Source organism: Ambystoma mexicanum, chromosome 8 (assembly GCF_040938575.1).
Source record: "Ambystoma mexicanum isolate Mex_15411 chromosome 8, UKY_AmexF1_1, whole genome shotgun sequence".
Lineage (NCBI taxonomy): Eukaryota > Metazoa > Chordata > Amphibia > Caudata > Ambystomatidae > Ambystoma > Ambystoma mexicanum.
Window position 1 is genome coordinate 782,872,113 of NC_090929.1, and position 19,143 is coordinate 782,891,255.

Here is a 19,143-nt window from a genome sequence, read left to right on the forward strand (position 1 = left end):
CGCGGAACACGCATTCGCGAATTTTACCGCGATTTGCAAATTTCTTCACATGTAAAAACTGCTGCTGCTTGCCTTCCATTTGCCAGAAATTCGTTTAACCTGCTAACTATCCCTGCATCATTGCTAGTGTGAGCCTGGACTAATATTAACTAGATACCACTCACCCTGAACCTCTGAAAGGGAATTAAAAGCATTTCCAGCATATTTCTCATCCATTGCTAGCACATATCAAAGCATTTTGCCTGTGTTTTCAAAACTCCTATCTGTTTTCTGTAGTGTAAGCTTGCTGGGGTGAACTGATTTACATTGATTGCATTTCTGAGAACTGTGTGTTTTCCTTCCATTTCCTTGCCTTGCATCAAGGGGGGGGGGGATTGCCAGAGAAAAGTGATTACATTGTTTGGTTGAAATCATATTGAGTATTTTCTGTACTGCATTCATTGAATATTGCATCCACCTGAGCTTACATAAAGCATCCTCTACCACATTATACTTTTGTTCCTATTTACCAGTGTGCTACCTTATCCATTTCATGTCAACTCATTAGTGATTATAAGAAGTGTGCTAGTGCCAGATTCTCCGTTGTTGATCTTTATCATATCAGATTAAGTGTGCTATTCAATTATTAATTTATTATAAAGTGCGATATATATATATTTTAAATTATCAAATAAACCTTTTTAAACTTGCAAAACAGAACTACTTCTTGGCTCAGTGGGGTCAGGGGGATTCCAAGAGAGGGGTGTTATATAGGGGTAGTCATCCAGAACGCATGAACTGGACATAAAGATATATCAATAAGGGTTTTCATTCAGTATTCTAGACTAGGCGTTAACTTAGCTGTAGTGCTGAATTGAATCTCTGTGGCGGCATGGAAAACTTCAACCAGAAAGGAAGTGGGCGGGGCTTGGGGGGGTTTATATAAACAATCATGCTACGTGGATGTGGATTGGCCAGAACTGCTCCAGCCCCTATTTAAGCCAGAAAGCACTGACGGACTGTGTTGTTCGTCCATTCTCTTCCAGAGCCATCGAGGAGAGTAAGAGAGCCACACCAGAAATGCTGTGGGCGAATGAGGACTAAGCTGCAGGCTCAGTCAGCGCACCCTTATTGACAAAGCTCCAGAAGGAAAGCTATCTTTTTTTTTAAAAAAAGGCTGAATTATGTCCTTGAAAGTTCAGAGCAAGAACTCAGTTTGTTTTTTCTTTTTTTTTTTTTCTTAAAGTTATGGTGAAATAAAGAACCACACAACTTAGTCAACAGCCGTTCAGCCTCATAATTACAATGATGTGTATAGTGTAAAGTTAATTATGAAAGGGTTGTTTATTATGTAATGTGTTTTGCTTCCAAGGCATTGCTTTAAATAAAGTATTATTTAAGCACATGAAATGCAAAGGGAAACCTTAATAAATATTTATATCAACTAAACCTGTGAACCTTGCTTAAATTATCCACATCACGGTTTCACCATTTAATCAAAGTGTGATCCTGGGCAGATAATTTACTGTGTCTTATCAGCAACTCTGTGATTCACTTCAGAGCGTATGCTAATATATCATGCTGTTATTATTTTTTTTTTTTTTTTTAAGCCTGATATAGAGTTGCTCCATAAATAGCACCAGTACAATTTAGGTATTTTGCACCACAAAGTTATTTGCCACTTGGCTTACTTATGGCAACTTATTCTAAAGTCTCTTCCGTGGTGCCTCCAAGTATCAAAAATCGTGCTCCTTGCGATGTCTTTTTTGTGAAATAATTTCTGTTGGTGCAATCCACATGCAAATTAGGAGGTTTGCATGTATTTTGCCCGACAGCGCCAGAACAGATCTCTAATAGATGAATTACCTGCATCTGTAATGATTCTGCAGTTTTATTTATTTTTGTTGTGTTCAAATGCCATCTACCACTAGCAGCGGTTTGTGGGCTGAACGAGATCATATGGAATTGCGCGCACTGCATTTGCGGGGAAAGTAGCAGGACTTTTTTCATTGCTCACCCCCCACTCTTACAATGCTGGATATTCCCCTTCCTACAGCCAGTGTTATCAGTGCTGTTGCAGTGTGAGCCCCGCACTAATAACACAGCCCCAGGCTTTCTAAATGTTTTTTGAAACGCGGGACCGCAGCAAATGACTGTAGTACCATGCTTCAAAGAACATTGAGAAGGCAATATGCCTGCAGGCTGTTTTATCAGTTCAGGGTTCGTGTGAGCCCTGCATTGATAAAACAGCCTGATAAGACGTTCTAAAATTTTCTTAGACGCACGGGACGGCAGCAAATTACTGGAGTCCCTGCTTCAAAGAACATTAAGAAGACCAGCCCCCTGCACTGATCACACAGCCTGCAGGCCTTTTATTAACAAGTACTGATCCATGGCATCCACGATGGCTGGGCAGCCGAACTGCGACTCCAGCTGTCCCTTCCGTGCTCTGTCCTCTCTGCACATTTCAGCCTGGGAGCCTCTCCCCCTCTGCCTCGCCTGTGCGCTCTGCACCACAAGCACAGGCCAGGCTAACTAAACATGAACCCTCATTCTAGAAATCATGTCTTAGTTTGTGCAACATGATTATTACAATAAAAAACAAAATCGGGAGTATTGTATCGCAAACTGCGATGCGATGCTGCTTATTTCATGCCTTGAATAGTGGTGTTGTAACTGTATCCATTCCTAACAGATGTTGCAAAATATCTACTTGTAACAGTGTCTGTCTAACTAAATGATTCTTGAAACTGAACAACACTGTAGGTTGTGACCAATAGGGTCTACTGCCCTTGAATTCCTTACTGTATTGTAAAAGTAGAACTAATTTGATAAACTCCCCAGGAATAGCATATTGCCATTTTGAATGTGTTTGTTTATTTTATTTGTAATGCGCATAGACATGGCCCATAGGCATAAAAGCGCAAGTACACACAGTTAGGAAACACAATTCTGATCAGAGAGCAGGGCAGAGATTGACCGTGATTGGATTAGCATAAGAGGAAGGTCTTGAGTACCCGTTTAAATTTCCGAAAGCTACTACAAGCTCTCATATCTGGTGGGAGGTCATTCAAGAGCCTTGGAGCTGTGTGGGCAAAAGAGTTCCGTGCGACAATGGCCAGTCTTGCCTTAGGAATAATCAGAAGATTTGAGTTGTTAGATCGCAGGACCCATTTTTCCGGCAGCCGGACCAGTTTCTCTATGAGATATGCCTTGAAAGAGAGAAGAGCATTTCATTCCCATGTTCCCTCCCTGTTGCCCTGTAGGCGTTTTAAACATTTTACTTGCAGTATAAGCACCTTACAAATGCACAATAAATAAAAAAATGGATCCCCTATAGTCCAATAACCTATTGGTCACACATATCTAAAACACAATGCCACAAACACGTGACCTGCTCCATCGTCATTATGAAACTTAGGAGTTCACTGATTACCAGCTTCATTACCATAATACATTTCTTTAACGAATAAATATTCTTGACCATCACGTGATGTGCACATGTTAGGACAGTTTTGTCCACCTAAGGGCTTCATAAAACCATACCTGAGGCAATACAGAAACTCTACTCTTAGTATAAGGCTGTACCACCTGAAATATGTGGTAATATGGCAGAGCAGCCAGTCTCATTTTAGGAGGGAAAGCTGTAGATGGGTACAAAGAAATTGTAGCATAAATATGGTCTAAAGAAACAAGGATACACTTATGTATCGTAACAATCATGATTTTATATACATGTAGGCAAAGATAAATCTTTGAAAAGTAAGTAGTATTACCTAAGTCATAAACACAATTATAAAAACCAACACAATACTATGGTAGATGACCAAAGTATAACCTTTAGAGCAGCAATATGCAGTCAAGGCGAGTCAAACCTCAAAGTGTGTTTGACTGAGCTTATACGCTCCTAGGTTACAGCCCTCCCTGATCTGTAGTCTGCTTGCACTACATTTCCCAGCCCCTCCGATCCTGAAAAACACATCGGCGGCGCGTTAGCGCCAGCCCGTTTGACAGGCCGGTTAGTACCAGTTTGTGTCCAGAGAGTGGCAGTAGGAACTGCCTCTGCATAGAGGTAACTTTCTCGCTCTATGCTTTCTTGCGCTCTCTGCTCTCACCCCAGCTTGTCTCCCTCATGGCAGCCACAGTGCACGTGTTTCTGACCACACAAGACAAACAAAAATCCCTGGTTGCACCTAAGCATCAGGACACACCGTCTGGTTTTGCAGTAGTCTCTTTAAACGCACCCCGCCGACATGGCTTACGGCGTAACCATGCTTAGTGAGCCCCCACATGTGGACCCAGGTGTTACTACTGCTGATAGTGCACCTATGGGTAAGGCATGTGAAACAAGCCTCATGGACAACCCATGCCAGGTAGCACCTTTCCTGCAACCAGGACCCTGTCCCTATGAAGCGGTCTCCGCCCGCACCCAGGACATAGCGAGATACAAGGCACCCAGCTGACACACAAGCCATTATCATGCTTGCTGCTTAACACTCAGTCCCTGGCCAGACATGCTACTGAAGTGGCGGATTACATCATTGACTCCAACATCGATATCTATGCCATTCCCGAGACCTGGCTGCATCCTGCCGCCTGTCCCGTTACTAGCCTGGCTGTACCTCCTGGTTAGAAGATCATGCAGGCTGACCGTCAACAGGGAATAGGAGGGGTGGGGGAAGCCATGATTTATAGGTCATCTTTTCAGCTCTGGCAGATTGCCAATGTTACCATAGCAGACTGTGAGATTCTTCTTGCTAAACTCACGAGGTATACTAATACTACCATCAACATCGCCCTTATTTATCATCCCCCTAATAAAATGCCTGACTTTCTGGTGCATCTGAGTGATACAATCCTTCCTCTTCTTAAACCAGCAGCAAAACTGATTCTATTGGGCGATACGAATCTGGGCTTTGGTGACCCCACTGATAAAATTGCTCAACATATCAGTGCCACATCGACGGCACTAGGTTTCTCCCACTTGGTGCAATCTTATCCCATGATAAGGGAAGGACACTTGCCTGGGTGGCTACACACAATGTACACCTACAGTGTCTTGATACAGCCCCATGCCTCTAGTCTGACCACTTTTCTGTGCACTTTTCCATTCCCTGCATTATTCAACATAAAAGCAATCAAGATCCTAGAATTTGGGTTAAATGTAGGAACCTGCGCAAGCGTACGCTGACTGCCCTAGAACCAATCATTTCTCCTATACTCAAGGATCTACCCGACAACACAAGTGCCAATGAATTGGCAGAGGTTTATCACTGTATGCCGACCAAGGCAATTAACCAACTAGCACCAGAAAAAGTGTGCCTCACTAAAACTAACAAGCCCAAAGCCTTGTTTTCCACTGAGATTCTCAAACCTGGGTGCTAAAAAAAAAAGGCCTTCCAAAACTGGAAGAATAGTCCATCTGCTGCCAACAAATCGGACAATGCTAATGCTGCCAAACAGCACAAAACTGCCATCTATGAGGCAAAAAGACAGCTGTATGACAACAGAATTACTGAAGCCCCCTCTAATACTAAGGAAATGTTTAGGATCCTAACGGAACTACTATACATGAAGCAAAGAGGGGAATAATTGAAAAGATCAGAGAAAATGCCACAATAAACTACACCATCCTAGATTCTATCTAAGATCCCATGATCTATGATCTTTTCCCACATACCTCTGCACCTTTCAGCTTTAAGGAGGTAACAGAAACGGAAATGGCAGCTGTTCCGTCTAGTCTCAAACCCACCACATGTAAGGGGGATATCTGCCCAGCAGTGATGTTAAGGCCTGTTCAGCTCAACTACTGCCAATAATATCCACATTTGTCAACTGCTCCTTTCAAAAGGATAATGTACCCGGGTCCATCAAACAGGCATGGATTTCCCCTCTTTTGAAGAAGCCATCTCTCGATCCAGCCCTACCGGAGAACTACCGCCCCATTACAAATATACCCTTTCTGGACAGGGTAGCATCTACCCAGATTAAGGATGTCCTGGAAACTCACAACTTTCTAAGAGATAAACAGTTAGGTTTCAGAAGAATCACACAGGACTGAGTCTACGCTATTGGATCTTAAATCCAATATCCTGCATCATTTTGAAGAGGGCAGTGTAGTTATGCCTATGCTGCTTGATCTGTCCTCTGTGTTTGATGATGACCTACTGATACAGAGACTCTGTGATACAGCTTTCTTTTCTCCCAATGCAGCCAACTGGGTCAAATAATTTCTCTCCAGCCGAATGGCTAAAGTTTTCTGTAGTGAGGCCATGGGCGAAAGCTATTTGGTGACATGCAGGGTTCCCCAGGGGGCGTGTATCTCGCCCACTTTAGCATCTTTACCACTCCCCTCTTTAACAAGCTGGATAAGGAGGGCACCCTGTATGCCAACTATTCTAACACTTAGTGTCCGATCCACCTCACTGGGGACTACACCAAAGATACCATCTCTGCCAACCATGTGTTCGGCCGCATTGAATCCTGGATGAAGGGATAATGGGCTTGCACTGAACGCCAAAAAGACAGAGGTGATGATTGCTGGCACTGTTGGCCAGACACAAAAACGTGAGGATGAATACCAGCCTTTAACATTACAGGCTGAAAAATTAAGATGCTCAACAAATTGAAGACCTTGAGGGTGGTTCTGGATCAGGAGCTATCTATTAAAGCGCATATAAGTGGCCTAGCATCTAGCACAGGCTAAACTGCTGGCCCAAATCAGACGTTTCCTTAGTAGATCCGACTGTGCGACGATCGCAAGAGCGACTATTGGTGCCCGCATAGACTTTTATTCTAGCCTTCTTCAGGGTGTTGGAAAAGGGGAACTGGCCAGACTACAGGTCATCCACAATAATGCAGTAAGAGTGGTTGAGGGTCTCAAAAGATCGGACCACGTCTCCATCGCTAGACAAAATCTCCACCAGCTCTCAGTGGAAAAGTGGTCTTCCGAACACTCTGCATCACGCATCAATGCTTACATAGAGTTGGCCCCAGATAGCTCACAGAGAAACTGGTCCGGCTGCTGGAAAAATGGGTCCTGCAATCTAACAACTCGAATCTTCTACTTATTCCTAAGGCAAGACTGGCCATTGTCGCACAGAATTATTTTTCCCACACAGCTCAAAGGCTCTGGAATGACCTCCCAGCAGATATGAGAGCCTGTAGCAGCTTTCGGAAATGTAAACGGGTACTCAAGACCTTCCTCTTCTGCTAATCCAATCTCGGCCGATCTCTGCCCCCCTGGTCTCTGATCAGAACTGTGTTTCTTAACTGTGTGTCCTTGCGCTCCTATGCCTACGGGCCAGGTCTATGCGCATTACAAATAAAATAAACAAACATAAAGATACACATTCAACATGGCAATATGCTATTCCTGTGGAGTAAACGCTACTTATGGACAAGTAAGAACGCAGTAAACTATTTTAGAAGTGCACTAAAGCAATTCAAGGTAGGCACGACCCAATGTTACACTTTTAAGAATGGCAGCAGCAATTCAAGGCAAGTAAAACCTGTTGGTATATAAACATTAACATTATTTCTAATGCAGGAGTAGACAGTTTACCAATGATACATTTTAAAAGTGTTGAACACAGTTCTAAGTTAAGAACCCTAGCAAACTTTTAAGAAAGTAAATCTCAAGGAAAGTAAGGACCTACATACTTTTCAAAGGGGCAGAATGAAACTATAAGACAAGTAAGAATTCCCACACTATTTTAGATATGCAATAAGCAGATCAGGGAATGCAAAACCGAATGGTACACTTTTAGAAGAGCAGCAGCTATTCAAGGTGAGTAAATCATATTGGTAAAGTTTTACACTCATTCAGTTTCAGAATAAGCACCACACTTATGCTATGCATGCGTTTCCCCTGAACCGCAGGCACTTACGCCCCCCGGGGGGGGGGGTCGAGGAGAGGCACCGCACAGAGCTTTAGTTCAGCGGACGCTGTGTGAGGGAACTGAGATCTGTGGCGGGGAGAGAGATCCGGGACGGAGCGGCAGCGACCGTAGACCTGTCAGGCACAGCGCAGCGATCTGCCTCTGGAGGAAGTCAGAGGCGGGCGGCTGAGGTCAGCCCCCCCCAGGGATAGGGGGGATCACACCGGTTCCCGAACCGGCACGGAGGAGCTGCTGGCTGAGGAGGAGAGAAGCGCGGCCACACAAGCTGTGGTGGCAGCGGGCCCCGGGCGGCACGAATCGGCGCGGCGGAGGCAGTAGCTGAGGAGGAGGGGGGCGCGAGGTCTTGGAGCAGGTCCCAGGCTGCCCCGGCGAGGAGAGTGGCGGCGGTGACTGGCACCGCACGATCATCAGGTCTACAGTGTGTCGCCGGGGCCTCTGGGCGGAGCCGAGTTGCTTTGGGACTCTGTGGCTCGGCTCTGGACTATCTGCCCTGAGAGGCTTTGGAGAGCGGGCTCTCCGGTGGAGAGGGAGCGAGGCTCTCCAGAGGTGAAGGGTGAAACACAAGAGAGGATCTTGATACCCCAGAGCAGAATGTCTAAGAGTAAAGGAAAGGGAGGCCCTTCGGGGTCGCTCTCCGCCTCCTCAAAGCAAGACCCAAGCCTGGTACAGATGTGGTCGGTGGACAATGCGGGCTCCCAGCGCAGGAAGGCACAGGTGGAGAGCAGGGCCAGTCAGTCTTGCAGGGTCAGCAAGTGTCAAGGGTGGACATGCAGGTCTGGTTCAAAGACCTGCAGGATTCCTTCATGTCCACGGTGCAGGAACAGTTCCGCTAGCATGAAGGAGGACATGAAGATAGCGTTTCAGGAGCTCCAGCAAGATGTGGCAAAACTTGAAGAGAGAACGGACACCTTGGAAAGGATAGTCCAGAATGCGGAAGAAGAACTCCAGCAATGCAGTGTCACACAGGAGCAACTGGTTCGCCTGACACATAACCTGGAGTTACAGTGCGAGGACTTAGAGAATCGGTCCCGGAGGGCGGACATCCGCATAAAGAATATGGTTGAGTCGGTGGAGGAGAAGGATCTGAAGAAAGCAGTGCAGGAGGTGTTTTGGGACATTCTGGACGAGGGAGAAATAGAGGCAATCAAGATCGACCGGGTCTACCGAGTGGGCCCCAGGAGAACAGGGGAACCGGGGAACGCCCCAGAGATGTGCTGGTGGCAATGTCCTCATATCCACAAAAAGAGGAAAAAAAGAGGAAATTCTGAAAAAAGCCAGGGGAATGGACCACATAAAAATGAATGGGGTGGAGGTCTACCTATTTCAGGATCTCTCGCAAGTGACCCTGCAGAAGAGGAGGGCGATGGCTCCAGTGACCAGGGCGTTGGTGAACAGGAAGATTAGATACAAATGGACCTTTCCGTTTGGATTGCTTTTCACTTGGGAAGGTAGGCCAAGAAGGGTTACATCATGCAAGGAGGGTCTGCAGATGATGGGCTTGCAGGAGGATGAAGGAAGTGACAATCGTCAGCAACAAAGGGAGTCTCTCAGCAGGCGGCTTTCGGGATGGAAGGAGATCCAGCGCAGAAAGAAGTGCTAGGGTGAAGATGAGAAAGAGTGTGGTCAGTCTTTGGCAATCGCTGGAGCGACCGGACCTGGAGTTTGGCATCTCGCTACCCCCTGGGGAAACAGTTAGGACCTAACGCAGCATCGGTCAATTGGACAGCAGCCCAGCGAGAGTCTTAATGCTGGAGTTCCACGTGTGAGTTGGTAACGGTAACGGTATGCAGGGTTTAGGATTCCCCGGGGTGTTCTACCTGAGTTCTCAGAGGGGCAGGTGCGACGGACGGAACGTCCTAGCAAACCTAGGTTCCTGGCCCCTCCTCGGGTTAGTGTTGGGGGGGGGAGGGAGTTGGGGATAGGGCGAGGGGGGAGAGAATAGGGGGGGGGGGAGACTGGTGAGGGGACGAAGCCAGAAAGGGGATGTTTACATTGGAAGAGGTCAATTTACATGGGGACGTTGAAAATACTGAAATATAATGTACGGGGTCTTAATACCCCAGTGAAGAGGAGGAAAGTGGAGGACTTCTTAAGAAGGGACAGGGGAGATATCCTACTCTTGCAGGAAACGCACATTAGGGCACGGGAAAAAGCAAAGATACGCCTCCGTGGGTACAAGAGGATAATACACTCTAACTCGGTTGACAAGAAAGCAAGGGTCCTGGTGGCTTTCCATGATGGGCTACAATTCCACATTCGCAATACATTGAACGACAAAATGGGGCGATTCGTGTTTGTCAACGTAGTAATGGAGGGAATGGCGCTTACCTTGGTCTCAGTTTATGCCCCAAACACGGGGCAAGATGGCTTCTTGAGAGATACCCTAGAGAAACTGGAGGTTTTTGCATAGGGGGAGATCATTATGGGGGGGGTCTGAACACGGTTTGGGACCCTGCGGTGGATCGGAGTTCGGGATCCCGGCATAGTCCGGGGGCAGCGTCAAGCCGGCTGCGCAAAGTAGTGAATCAACTGGCGTTTTGGGATGTCTGGAGGGCTTTGAAGGGTCAGCATAGCAGGTTTACCTGCCACTCGCATGTGTATAATACTTGGTCGTCGATTGACTACTTTTGGGTAGCTGGGGGGGCTACTGGGCGCGTGCGGGTTGTCGAGGTGGGGCCCATCTCTTTGTCGGACCATACGCCGGTGTGGATGGAATTGCACATGCCGGATAGGAAGTCGGGACTCTGGCGCTGGAGGCTACCACATGGTTTCCTTCAGGACCCGATGGTAGGAAATTTGATCAGGGAAAAGATAGAGGAGTCCTGGACCCTTAATGACACAGGGGATGTAAGTCTAGGCACAAAGTGGGAGGCCTTTAAGGCTGTGATAAGGGGGCAGGTGATAGCCTTGAAAGTGTCCAACGATAGACAGCGATATGCATGGGAGAAGGAGTTAGAGCAGAAGTTTGCTGACCTAGGGGGGGGAACTTGCTCACTCTCCCTCACTACGATTGAAAAGAGCCCTGCGACACGTGGAGGGACAGCTAGATGTGTTGTGCACTAAAAAAGCGGAGAGAGGGCTTCTCCATCTTCGCCACCATTAATATATCAAGGGGAATAAAGCCGATAAATACCTGGCCAGGCAGTTAAAAGCAAAGCAGCAGGAGCGCTCGATCAAGGGGTTAAAAAGATTGCGGGGAGAGATGGTTACCAACACGAAGGGCACGGGAGAGATCTTTAGAGATTATTTAGGAAGTTATACTCGTCGGATAACCCTAATGGGGAAGCCCAACGTGTCTATCTACAGGGGATAAGTTTACCCCGGTTGTCAGGGGAAGATGGAGAAGCCCTGGAAGGTGAAATTAGCGAAGGGGAAGTCAGACAGGCGATAAAAGACTTACATGCTCACAAAGCTCCAGGCCCTGATGGGTTCATGGTGGCATTTTATGAAAAAATACTCGGACACTCTGGCCCCACTTCTGGCAAAGCTATTCAATTCCTTCATGGAGGAGGGTACTGCGACTCTTTCGATGAACGAGGCCAAAGTCTTGGTCTTTCATAAGGTTGGGAAAGACCCAGAGCTCCCGGGCTCTTATAGGCCTATTGCTTCACAGAATGCTCCCTACGTGTGTTCCAGCATTAGGGATGGCCGAATGGTATGGGGTATAACTCCTAAACACACAAATCACCCACTCAGCCATAAAGGATCGACACAAGACTTGAAGTTCGTATTACGCTAGCAAACACAGTACCTCAGCAGAAAAGGTAAGCTTCTGGACGGACGTCACCTTCATGATGCAGCAGCACAGGACCCGGTCCCTGGATTCTCGGTCTGGTGACGAAAGTAACGGACACTGAATGGGAACTAGCAACAGCAGTTGACAGAAAAGGCTTACAACAAAGGATTCTTCAAGGCTTCTCGCGGCTCTGTGGGTTTGGCGCCCTTTTACAGGTACCCGATGACAAACAAATATCACTGGTCAGATTCTCTTCACTCTCTCTGCCCAGCACTCCGGTCAGGAGATGTCAGGGATTCAAATATAGCTCTGGAGGTCTAGCATGAGTCCATCAAAGTTTCACCAAGAATCAGACTTCGGAAGACCATGCACCACAGACTGGCACGTAATCCCCTGGTATTGGCGGTTTGCAGTCCAGCAAGGACGCAGCACGTCAATGGATGGCTCTAAATGTAGGTCTTCTCAAGACGAGCGAGTCTCACCAGATTGTGGGTATGAGTCGTCATCTTTGGGACAACCAGATTGCTTGGAAGGAATGGTTAAAACTAGGGGTGGACCGAACTTCGGCTTCGAGTAAGAATTTCGTCAGATTTTGCCTGAAAACCAGCTATTCTGCTTTGGCAGAATATTTACTTGAAACCTTACTCGAAGCCGAAGTTACACCCCTAATTTTAAACGGATGATTTACCAAATTGTTTAAAAAATGGGCCAATGCTCCCGCCCAGCGGTTAGTTCAAGAAACCCGGCTTGCTACAGAATTGAAGAATAAAGGTAATGGAGGACCCTGGCCAAGAAGTTTGGTGAGATCTCCGTCGCAATGAAGAAGGGCTGATCTTGGAAAATCCCAAAATAAATCGAGCCACAGGGCCCAGGAGAAGTTGAAGAGGTGTGAGCATCCACCAAGTTCCTGGTGCAAGCTCTTCAATGGAACCGACTTAATAACATGACAGACTTACTAACATGACAATCTATGCACAGGAAATGCAACATGAATCCTTGGATAAAAAAAATGGGATGTCAACCTTGTGGAAGGGCATGAAGGGTCAGATATGGCCATGCTCGTGAGGAAGGTTATACAAAGGAGATTCTTCCAAGACTGGCTTTTGAAAATCGCTGATCGTAAAGAGAGTACAGTCAAATAAGGGAGTCCACTGTGGAGGACGTCACCGCACTGAAACATAGGTATTTAGTGGACCTCGGAACTCTTGCACCACCATGGGCTTGTATGCTGACAAGCAGTGCATTTTTGCCCCTGGCAAGCTTGTGTGGGACAAAATGACCAAACACATCCAAATTGGCATAAATACTGATATGCCCGGCTGGCAGATGCTTTTTCGTGGATGCAGATAATATGTGCAGGCATTGTTGTGGGACTGCATCACTCTGGGACACTTACCACTTGCACTTCATTTCCGCGCGGAATACGGAGGTTAATGTGGAACTAAAAGGCGTGGTAATTGTGTGCCCATCAAAAAGACATGAGTGTACGATTACATGGGTGAATCCAGCCCATTGTTCTCCTGCACACACTCGCCCCACAGTGCACTCACACTTACACACACACACACGTCATTCTTCACACGTTCACACCAACACACTGTCCTTTTTCTCCCTCACAAATCTACACACCAAGACCCACAGAAGTTTCTCTCATATACCTAATCACAGTTCACGGACCTCATTCACACTTCCAAGGCTTCTCCCTCAAATACACACTTTCTACACACACACACAGCAGTTTTTCTATTTTTCGCACAACTTCAATTGCTCAAACATTCACTCCCACGGACACGCACATACTCCAAAGTTAAATTGGAAACAACTTGTCCATTTGTGGGCACCTTGATGCCGGGGACTATATTAAACCTGTATTATGCAGTCGTATAATTGTAAACACACAGCTTGAGTGAACTGATTTGCCTTCCTTGGCTTGTATTTCAGCAGCATTATATTTGTTTCCTGCACTCTTCAAATGACAAGTGCCTATTAGAACAGGGGCCTGAATACTCAGTGTAGGCTCCTAGAGCAGGGAGTGGCTTAAGAGCGCTCCCTTTATCATTCCGAATTAGTGTAGCTTTGTTCGGTGGTAGCAGAAGCTAATGATTTTGAAACGTCACGTGACATAAACCATAATTATTCTGCTTGCCCTCCACCCTGCCCCCTACCTGATCAGTTTGCTCACCATGTCATTGCAGCTGGGGTTTCTGGGAAGAAAGGGGTGGATTGCCTGTATTGCATTGTTTTAATGCACTTGTTTATTTTTATTTTCTATTTTTGCTTCTTTCTCCCAGAAGACACCTAGTATTGAAAAGCAGTTGTCAAAGGACTGCAAAGAGAAGCTCCTGGCCATGGGATGGGTGGCCTTGGGAGATATTAAAGGTAACAATGCTGCATCCCTATGGATATTTGCCAGGCCTGAATATGCACGATCGACTTGCCTGCCTACTAATTGTTCGACTACTTGCAGAGATAAGCACATCTGTTTTTAAATGGATACCATGGTTACAAAGCACTCCAGCAAGTTAAACACATGCAAACATGGAAGCGTGAAGCCAAATTACAAGAGGAGCTAATTAAATCCCCTGCCCCCTCCCGGCCCCAGCACACGAAACAGGAACCATCAAGTCTACCTTAAACAACTTCAGAGCTGGGGGCGGACACTCCTCTCATGTTCCAAATGACTAGGGGTGTTTTTCTTTCAGCTGTTCAATAACTCAGATGGCATGAGATTTAAATGGATAAGGTGGGTACTGTCCTAACAGAATCAGGACTAGATGTGAAAAGATATTTCTTTGCCATAGATTTTAATATCTTTGAAAGGGAAGTAATGGCAAGTCACCCATGGACAGCTTTAATGAAATGTGTGTTTGCTGAAGTTACCTTGGAACGATGGGCCTGTGAAAGTTCTCATTGGGTAAATGTATTAGCACTATACATGTCCTTCACTGAAGTCCTGTTAAAACAAGAATTGGTAAAGCCAACCGTTTTGGCTTGTTATGCACTATCTTTATATGCCTAGGCTCCATTTTTCACCTGCGACCATCAAAAGCCAGTTAATAACACTATGGTCGTGCCTGGCAAGTGCCTTTCCGCTGCCTACACAAAAGCCAAAACAACTATTCAGCTCACTAGTCGGTTCCGGTCGAACACTTAGACCAACTATTCTGTCGAATAGTAAATTTAATATTTGGTACACCCCTAGTTAAAACAGTCTCTGGTTACACAGCAGGCTCTCCAGTCGCTGGAATCCATCACTGCCCTCTTTTCTTCATATTCCTCTTTGGATTTGTTTCAGTGGTCGACTTGTCAGCAGCTTCCAGAATCGGACTTTTATCTAGGAACCTAAGCACAACTTCTGCAAACTCTCCCTGCAGTTTACAGAAAGGGGTGGGTGGCTGTCCAATCAGGACAGTCCACTCCCCAGTAGGAATGGGTTCCTTTCAGTCAGACTGAAAGACAAAAGGCTGCAGAGTTTCAGACTCCTCCCTCACTCCACAGACACACAGGGTTCCAGCCGGATACAAAGCTTCAACCAGGACCTCCCCGACCTAGTACGGCAGAAGAAGACCCCAGAAACAACAAGCATACGCAAAATGGCAAATAAAGAAGGAAGCCGCCATTATAGCAGAATGGTGACCCTGCTGTGCATGACCACAGCTGATTTGACAGCCTGCGAGTAATATTGACTAAAAAGTAATTATGATATAACCATTGGCACCAGCCATAAGAGTTAGCTTGCTATTGTAACGTCAGTGAGAAAGGGGATACCATGCATCTCCCCAGCACTCCCCATAAGGTGGGGTGTGCTGGTCTCACATATAAAATGTAAAGGGCATGGGAATCCCATTTTTTCCTTGGGAAGAGTTCACCCAAGATTTAGTAAGAGAAATTCAAAAGGGAAGCCCAAAGGCATCACTGCAGATAAGATGATGTGTGCTGCCATAGTAAAATACGTACAGTCTGAAAGTTATAGGGAACTATACATCCACACATACACTATGGAGAGACATAAAAAGGTGACCCATGAAAAGAGTAAAAGAAAGGGTGAGGGGGGGGGGGGGGGGGAAGAGAGATTCCCACTAAAAAAGATATATATTTTTTTTAACCCTTTAAGTGCGGTGGGTATTTCTCCCCAGTGCCAGGGCCTTTTTTGGTGATTTCGGAATGTGACCATTCAATGGCTTGTAACTTTTTTGTTACACGAGATATCTCAGCCAAATTTGGCTCCTTTTTTTCCCACATGTAGGCGGTCGTAACGCCACCCAGGAATACTAGGTTGCTGTAGGGGGGTACCTTTTTCATCGGGACACCTGTGGGAACGCGAGAAGGTATGACATCTGTTGTTGGTGACGTGTTTCGGTGAGTGGACACAGGGAAATGTCTCTGAAATTGTCTGGAAATGCAGACAATTCTCAGACATTTCGCTCTGGCCACCCACCGAAACACACCACCAACAACACGTGGCCATCCCGCGTCCCCACACGTGTCCCGATGAAAACGGTAGCTCACATGTGTGGGTGCACCTACCGATGGCGCAAAAGGAAAAGGGTAACCCACTGGTAATCCCAAGCCTTTCACCACTGCCCATTTTGTTCATGTGGGCAACCTACAGATTTGGGCCTAGGGTGTCGAAGCCAGCAAGGAAAACAGGGAACCCCATGCATTTCCCAAAAGAGGACACCCGTGGGAATCCACAGAGTTCTGCCTTGCGCAAATTGCCCCAGTTTTTATTAGCCACAATCCCCGACAAAGTGTGATATTGGTGGGGGAAAAACACAATGGTGGGGCAGGACCCCCAATGCATGGGGCAGTAGGGTTTGGGCACCCTCGGGGCAGATTGGCACACTGTGCCCATCTGCGCCAAGGTGCCCAAACCCTACTGCCCCATCTATTGGGGGGCCTGTCCCACCATTTGTGGTGGCCCTCTCCTCACCCACCCCGAATGGAGGGGGGGGGCACATCATGCAGCCCTTCCTAGGAGGCTCAGGGAGGGCTGCATGAGGTGTCCCCCCCAGCCATTTGGGATGGGGAGGGCCACCACAAAAGGTGGGGCAGGACCCTCAATAGTTGGGGCAGTAGGGTTTGGGCACCCTGGGGGCAGATTGGCACACTAATGTGGCCATCTGCGCCAAGCGCAGTTGGGTAAACAAAAAAAAAATACAAAATCGTAGGCTGCTTTTTAGCGGGGCCTGAGGAGCACCCTAAATTGGCAGCGAATGCTGTACTGAAACGGGGGGTGGCACTCTCCCCCCACCCCAAATGGAGGGCCCCACCTCATGCATCCCTCCCTGGCGTCAGATAGGGGAGGCCCCACCCCATGCATCCCTCCCTGGGGTCAGATGCCCCTTCCTAGGAGCAGATATCTGCCCCCAGGGAGAGTTACAAGGTGTGCCCCCCGTTCTACTTCAGTTGGGGGGGTCACACCCCCTTTGATTCAGTAAAAAAAAAAATCCATGGTGGCTCCCCTTTCCAACAATACCCACCTCGATCTCCGGCTTGAAATACAGCCGGAGATCGACGCGGAGAAAGAAGGGCTCTTACCTTCTTTCTTCACTGCAGCAGCCGAAAATGGCTGCTGCAGTGAATTTACTTTCAGTTTCACGCCGACGTGCTTTACGCACGCCGACGTGAAACTGAAGGTAATCCAGCCCCCTGGCAGTGAGGGGGACCTCCCCCTCACATAGCCCGGTGTTTGGATTACAGTTTTGCTCGATCCCTGCGTTGCAGGGATCGAGCAAAGAAGAGTGCCAAAACCGATGAGCCAGCTCGTCGGTGGCAACCTGGAGCGCTTTCCACTGACGAGTCGGCTCGTCGGTGGCACTTAAGGGGTTAAAACAGCATCCCTCCGTCAGAGCCCGATTAAAGTATGAATAGCGAGGTCAACTCTGCTTTGATAATAAAATGGGCCTCATTATACCAGGCACGCACAAACAGTTCCCTGCCCTTGTAGATAAATGTACTGGCATCACCTCTGCTCCTCTCGTCCCAAATCACGGTACAGCCCCAATCATGTCTCTCCCGTTATCTCTCTGCCCATGAATGACGTGATCGGGGCACCACTCTTTATGCTTGAATTGTGGTGATTTATCGATTCCTAGAGTGCAGTGCCTGCAGTTCCAATAGGATGACCGCTCTAAGGTGAGGGCAGTAGTGGTCTAAATCTTCACCAGGCCTCTTGGCATCACAAACCCCATGCACGGCTCACATTAATTCAACCTTCAAAAAGGCGCCTCCCTACCCTTCCTCCCTGGACCCAACATTCCTTTCCAAGCTCCTCCAAACTCTGCAGCTGGACCGTTATATGCACAGCAGGGCTGCCTATGTCCTTGATAGCACAACATTTCTCTGGGGGGGAGGTGGGGGGTCTTGGGATCAACTGGACAGAGCTGCAGCTCCACATTTGGCCTGTTTCTCATACTTTCATGAAATGTGCCCTAAATTCCAACATGGCAGAACTCCTGCTACCTTAGCCCCCATACCTCGCCTTTACCGCAACACTTCTCCGACTACATCTCACACTCCTACCTATGTCAACTACCTACTCGCACATCCCTTAAAACATAACACTGTATACTACTGCTAAATGCAAAATAGATCTCCCCATCTTTAACATCTGCATCTACAAAGTGAATACATTGTTGTTCTTTCTGTGTGGCTATACAGCGTTCCAAATATGTGTCAAAGCGAACTACAAATGGATACATGCGCATTCTGCCGCACCCAATGAGAAAAGCTAGCACTAGGCCGCCTGCTAATATGTTTTGCGCAGTCTAAATCTCTTTGCCTGCCTGGGACGTTGCACTTGCATCCCAATAGGTTGGTGGTGAGAATCCCAGCAAGGACAACTCAGCCTTTCGTTCTTCCGAAGTCGAAAAATGAGTATCAACTTCGAGTGGGTGATAATTGTATGTAAAAATGTTGTATTTACAGCGCTTTGGCTAAAGCCCTATATAAAAATAACATCATTGTCATTATCATTAATGATAAATGCACACAACATAGGAACTCTAAAAAAATGCAAGCAAGCATTCACTAAAAAGCATAATTTGTTTGTTAAAAGGCTAGTTCCTAATTGTGTTAGATTTTTCACCTTATTACTGCAATGATCCTAAAAATACTACGAAAATGAATATGCATGCATTATGAAAAGGATAATTTCCATGAGCATCTCCAGACCTAAAACACCACAGAAGTTGAACAGAAAGAAACCATTCCTGCTCTCACTGTGTGTCATTTCTGATAGGCTTGGAGCATGCAACACGGCGAAAAAAAATTCTGAACTGCTCCTACATGGCCTGCAATTTCATCCATGCAGCTACAACTCTAAATAGGTGTTCTGGTTTCCATCAAGTCAATTGCCCTATGCATTGCACTCTGCTCAACTGGTGCATAAATGGTACGCATACAAAGATAAAAGGGCGCAGTGTTTGGAGGAAAGGAAGGACTTTGCAAGGTCCCGCCAAGCGTCTCACCAGGCCACTCCCCCTTATCCTTAAGAGGACTGCCACCGGTCCGCAGGGTAAAGCA

At 46.9% G+C, this 19,143-nt stretch overlaps 1 protein-coding gene across 2 annotated transcripts in view; it reads right to left on the minus strand.

The window, feature by feature from the left end:
• Positions 1-19,143, minus strand: part of VPS26A (VPS26 retromer complex component A) — a 1,053,575-nt gene that overhangs the window by 957,070 nt on the left and 77,362 nt on the right. The window contains exon 1 of one of the 2 annotated variants that reach the window (XM_069610609.1): positions 11,632-11,706. The exons of the other annotated variant lie outside the window; for it this stretch is intronic. Coding sequence (XP_069466710.1) covers positions 11,632-11,673 — 42 coding nt within the window. The 5' untranslated portion in view covers positions 11,674-11,706. Of the gene's footprint in view, positions 1-11,631; positions 11,707-19,143 lie in introns of those variants that run through there. 2 annotated transcript variants of the gene reach the window in all.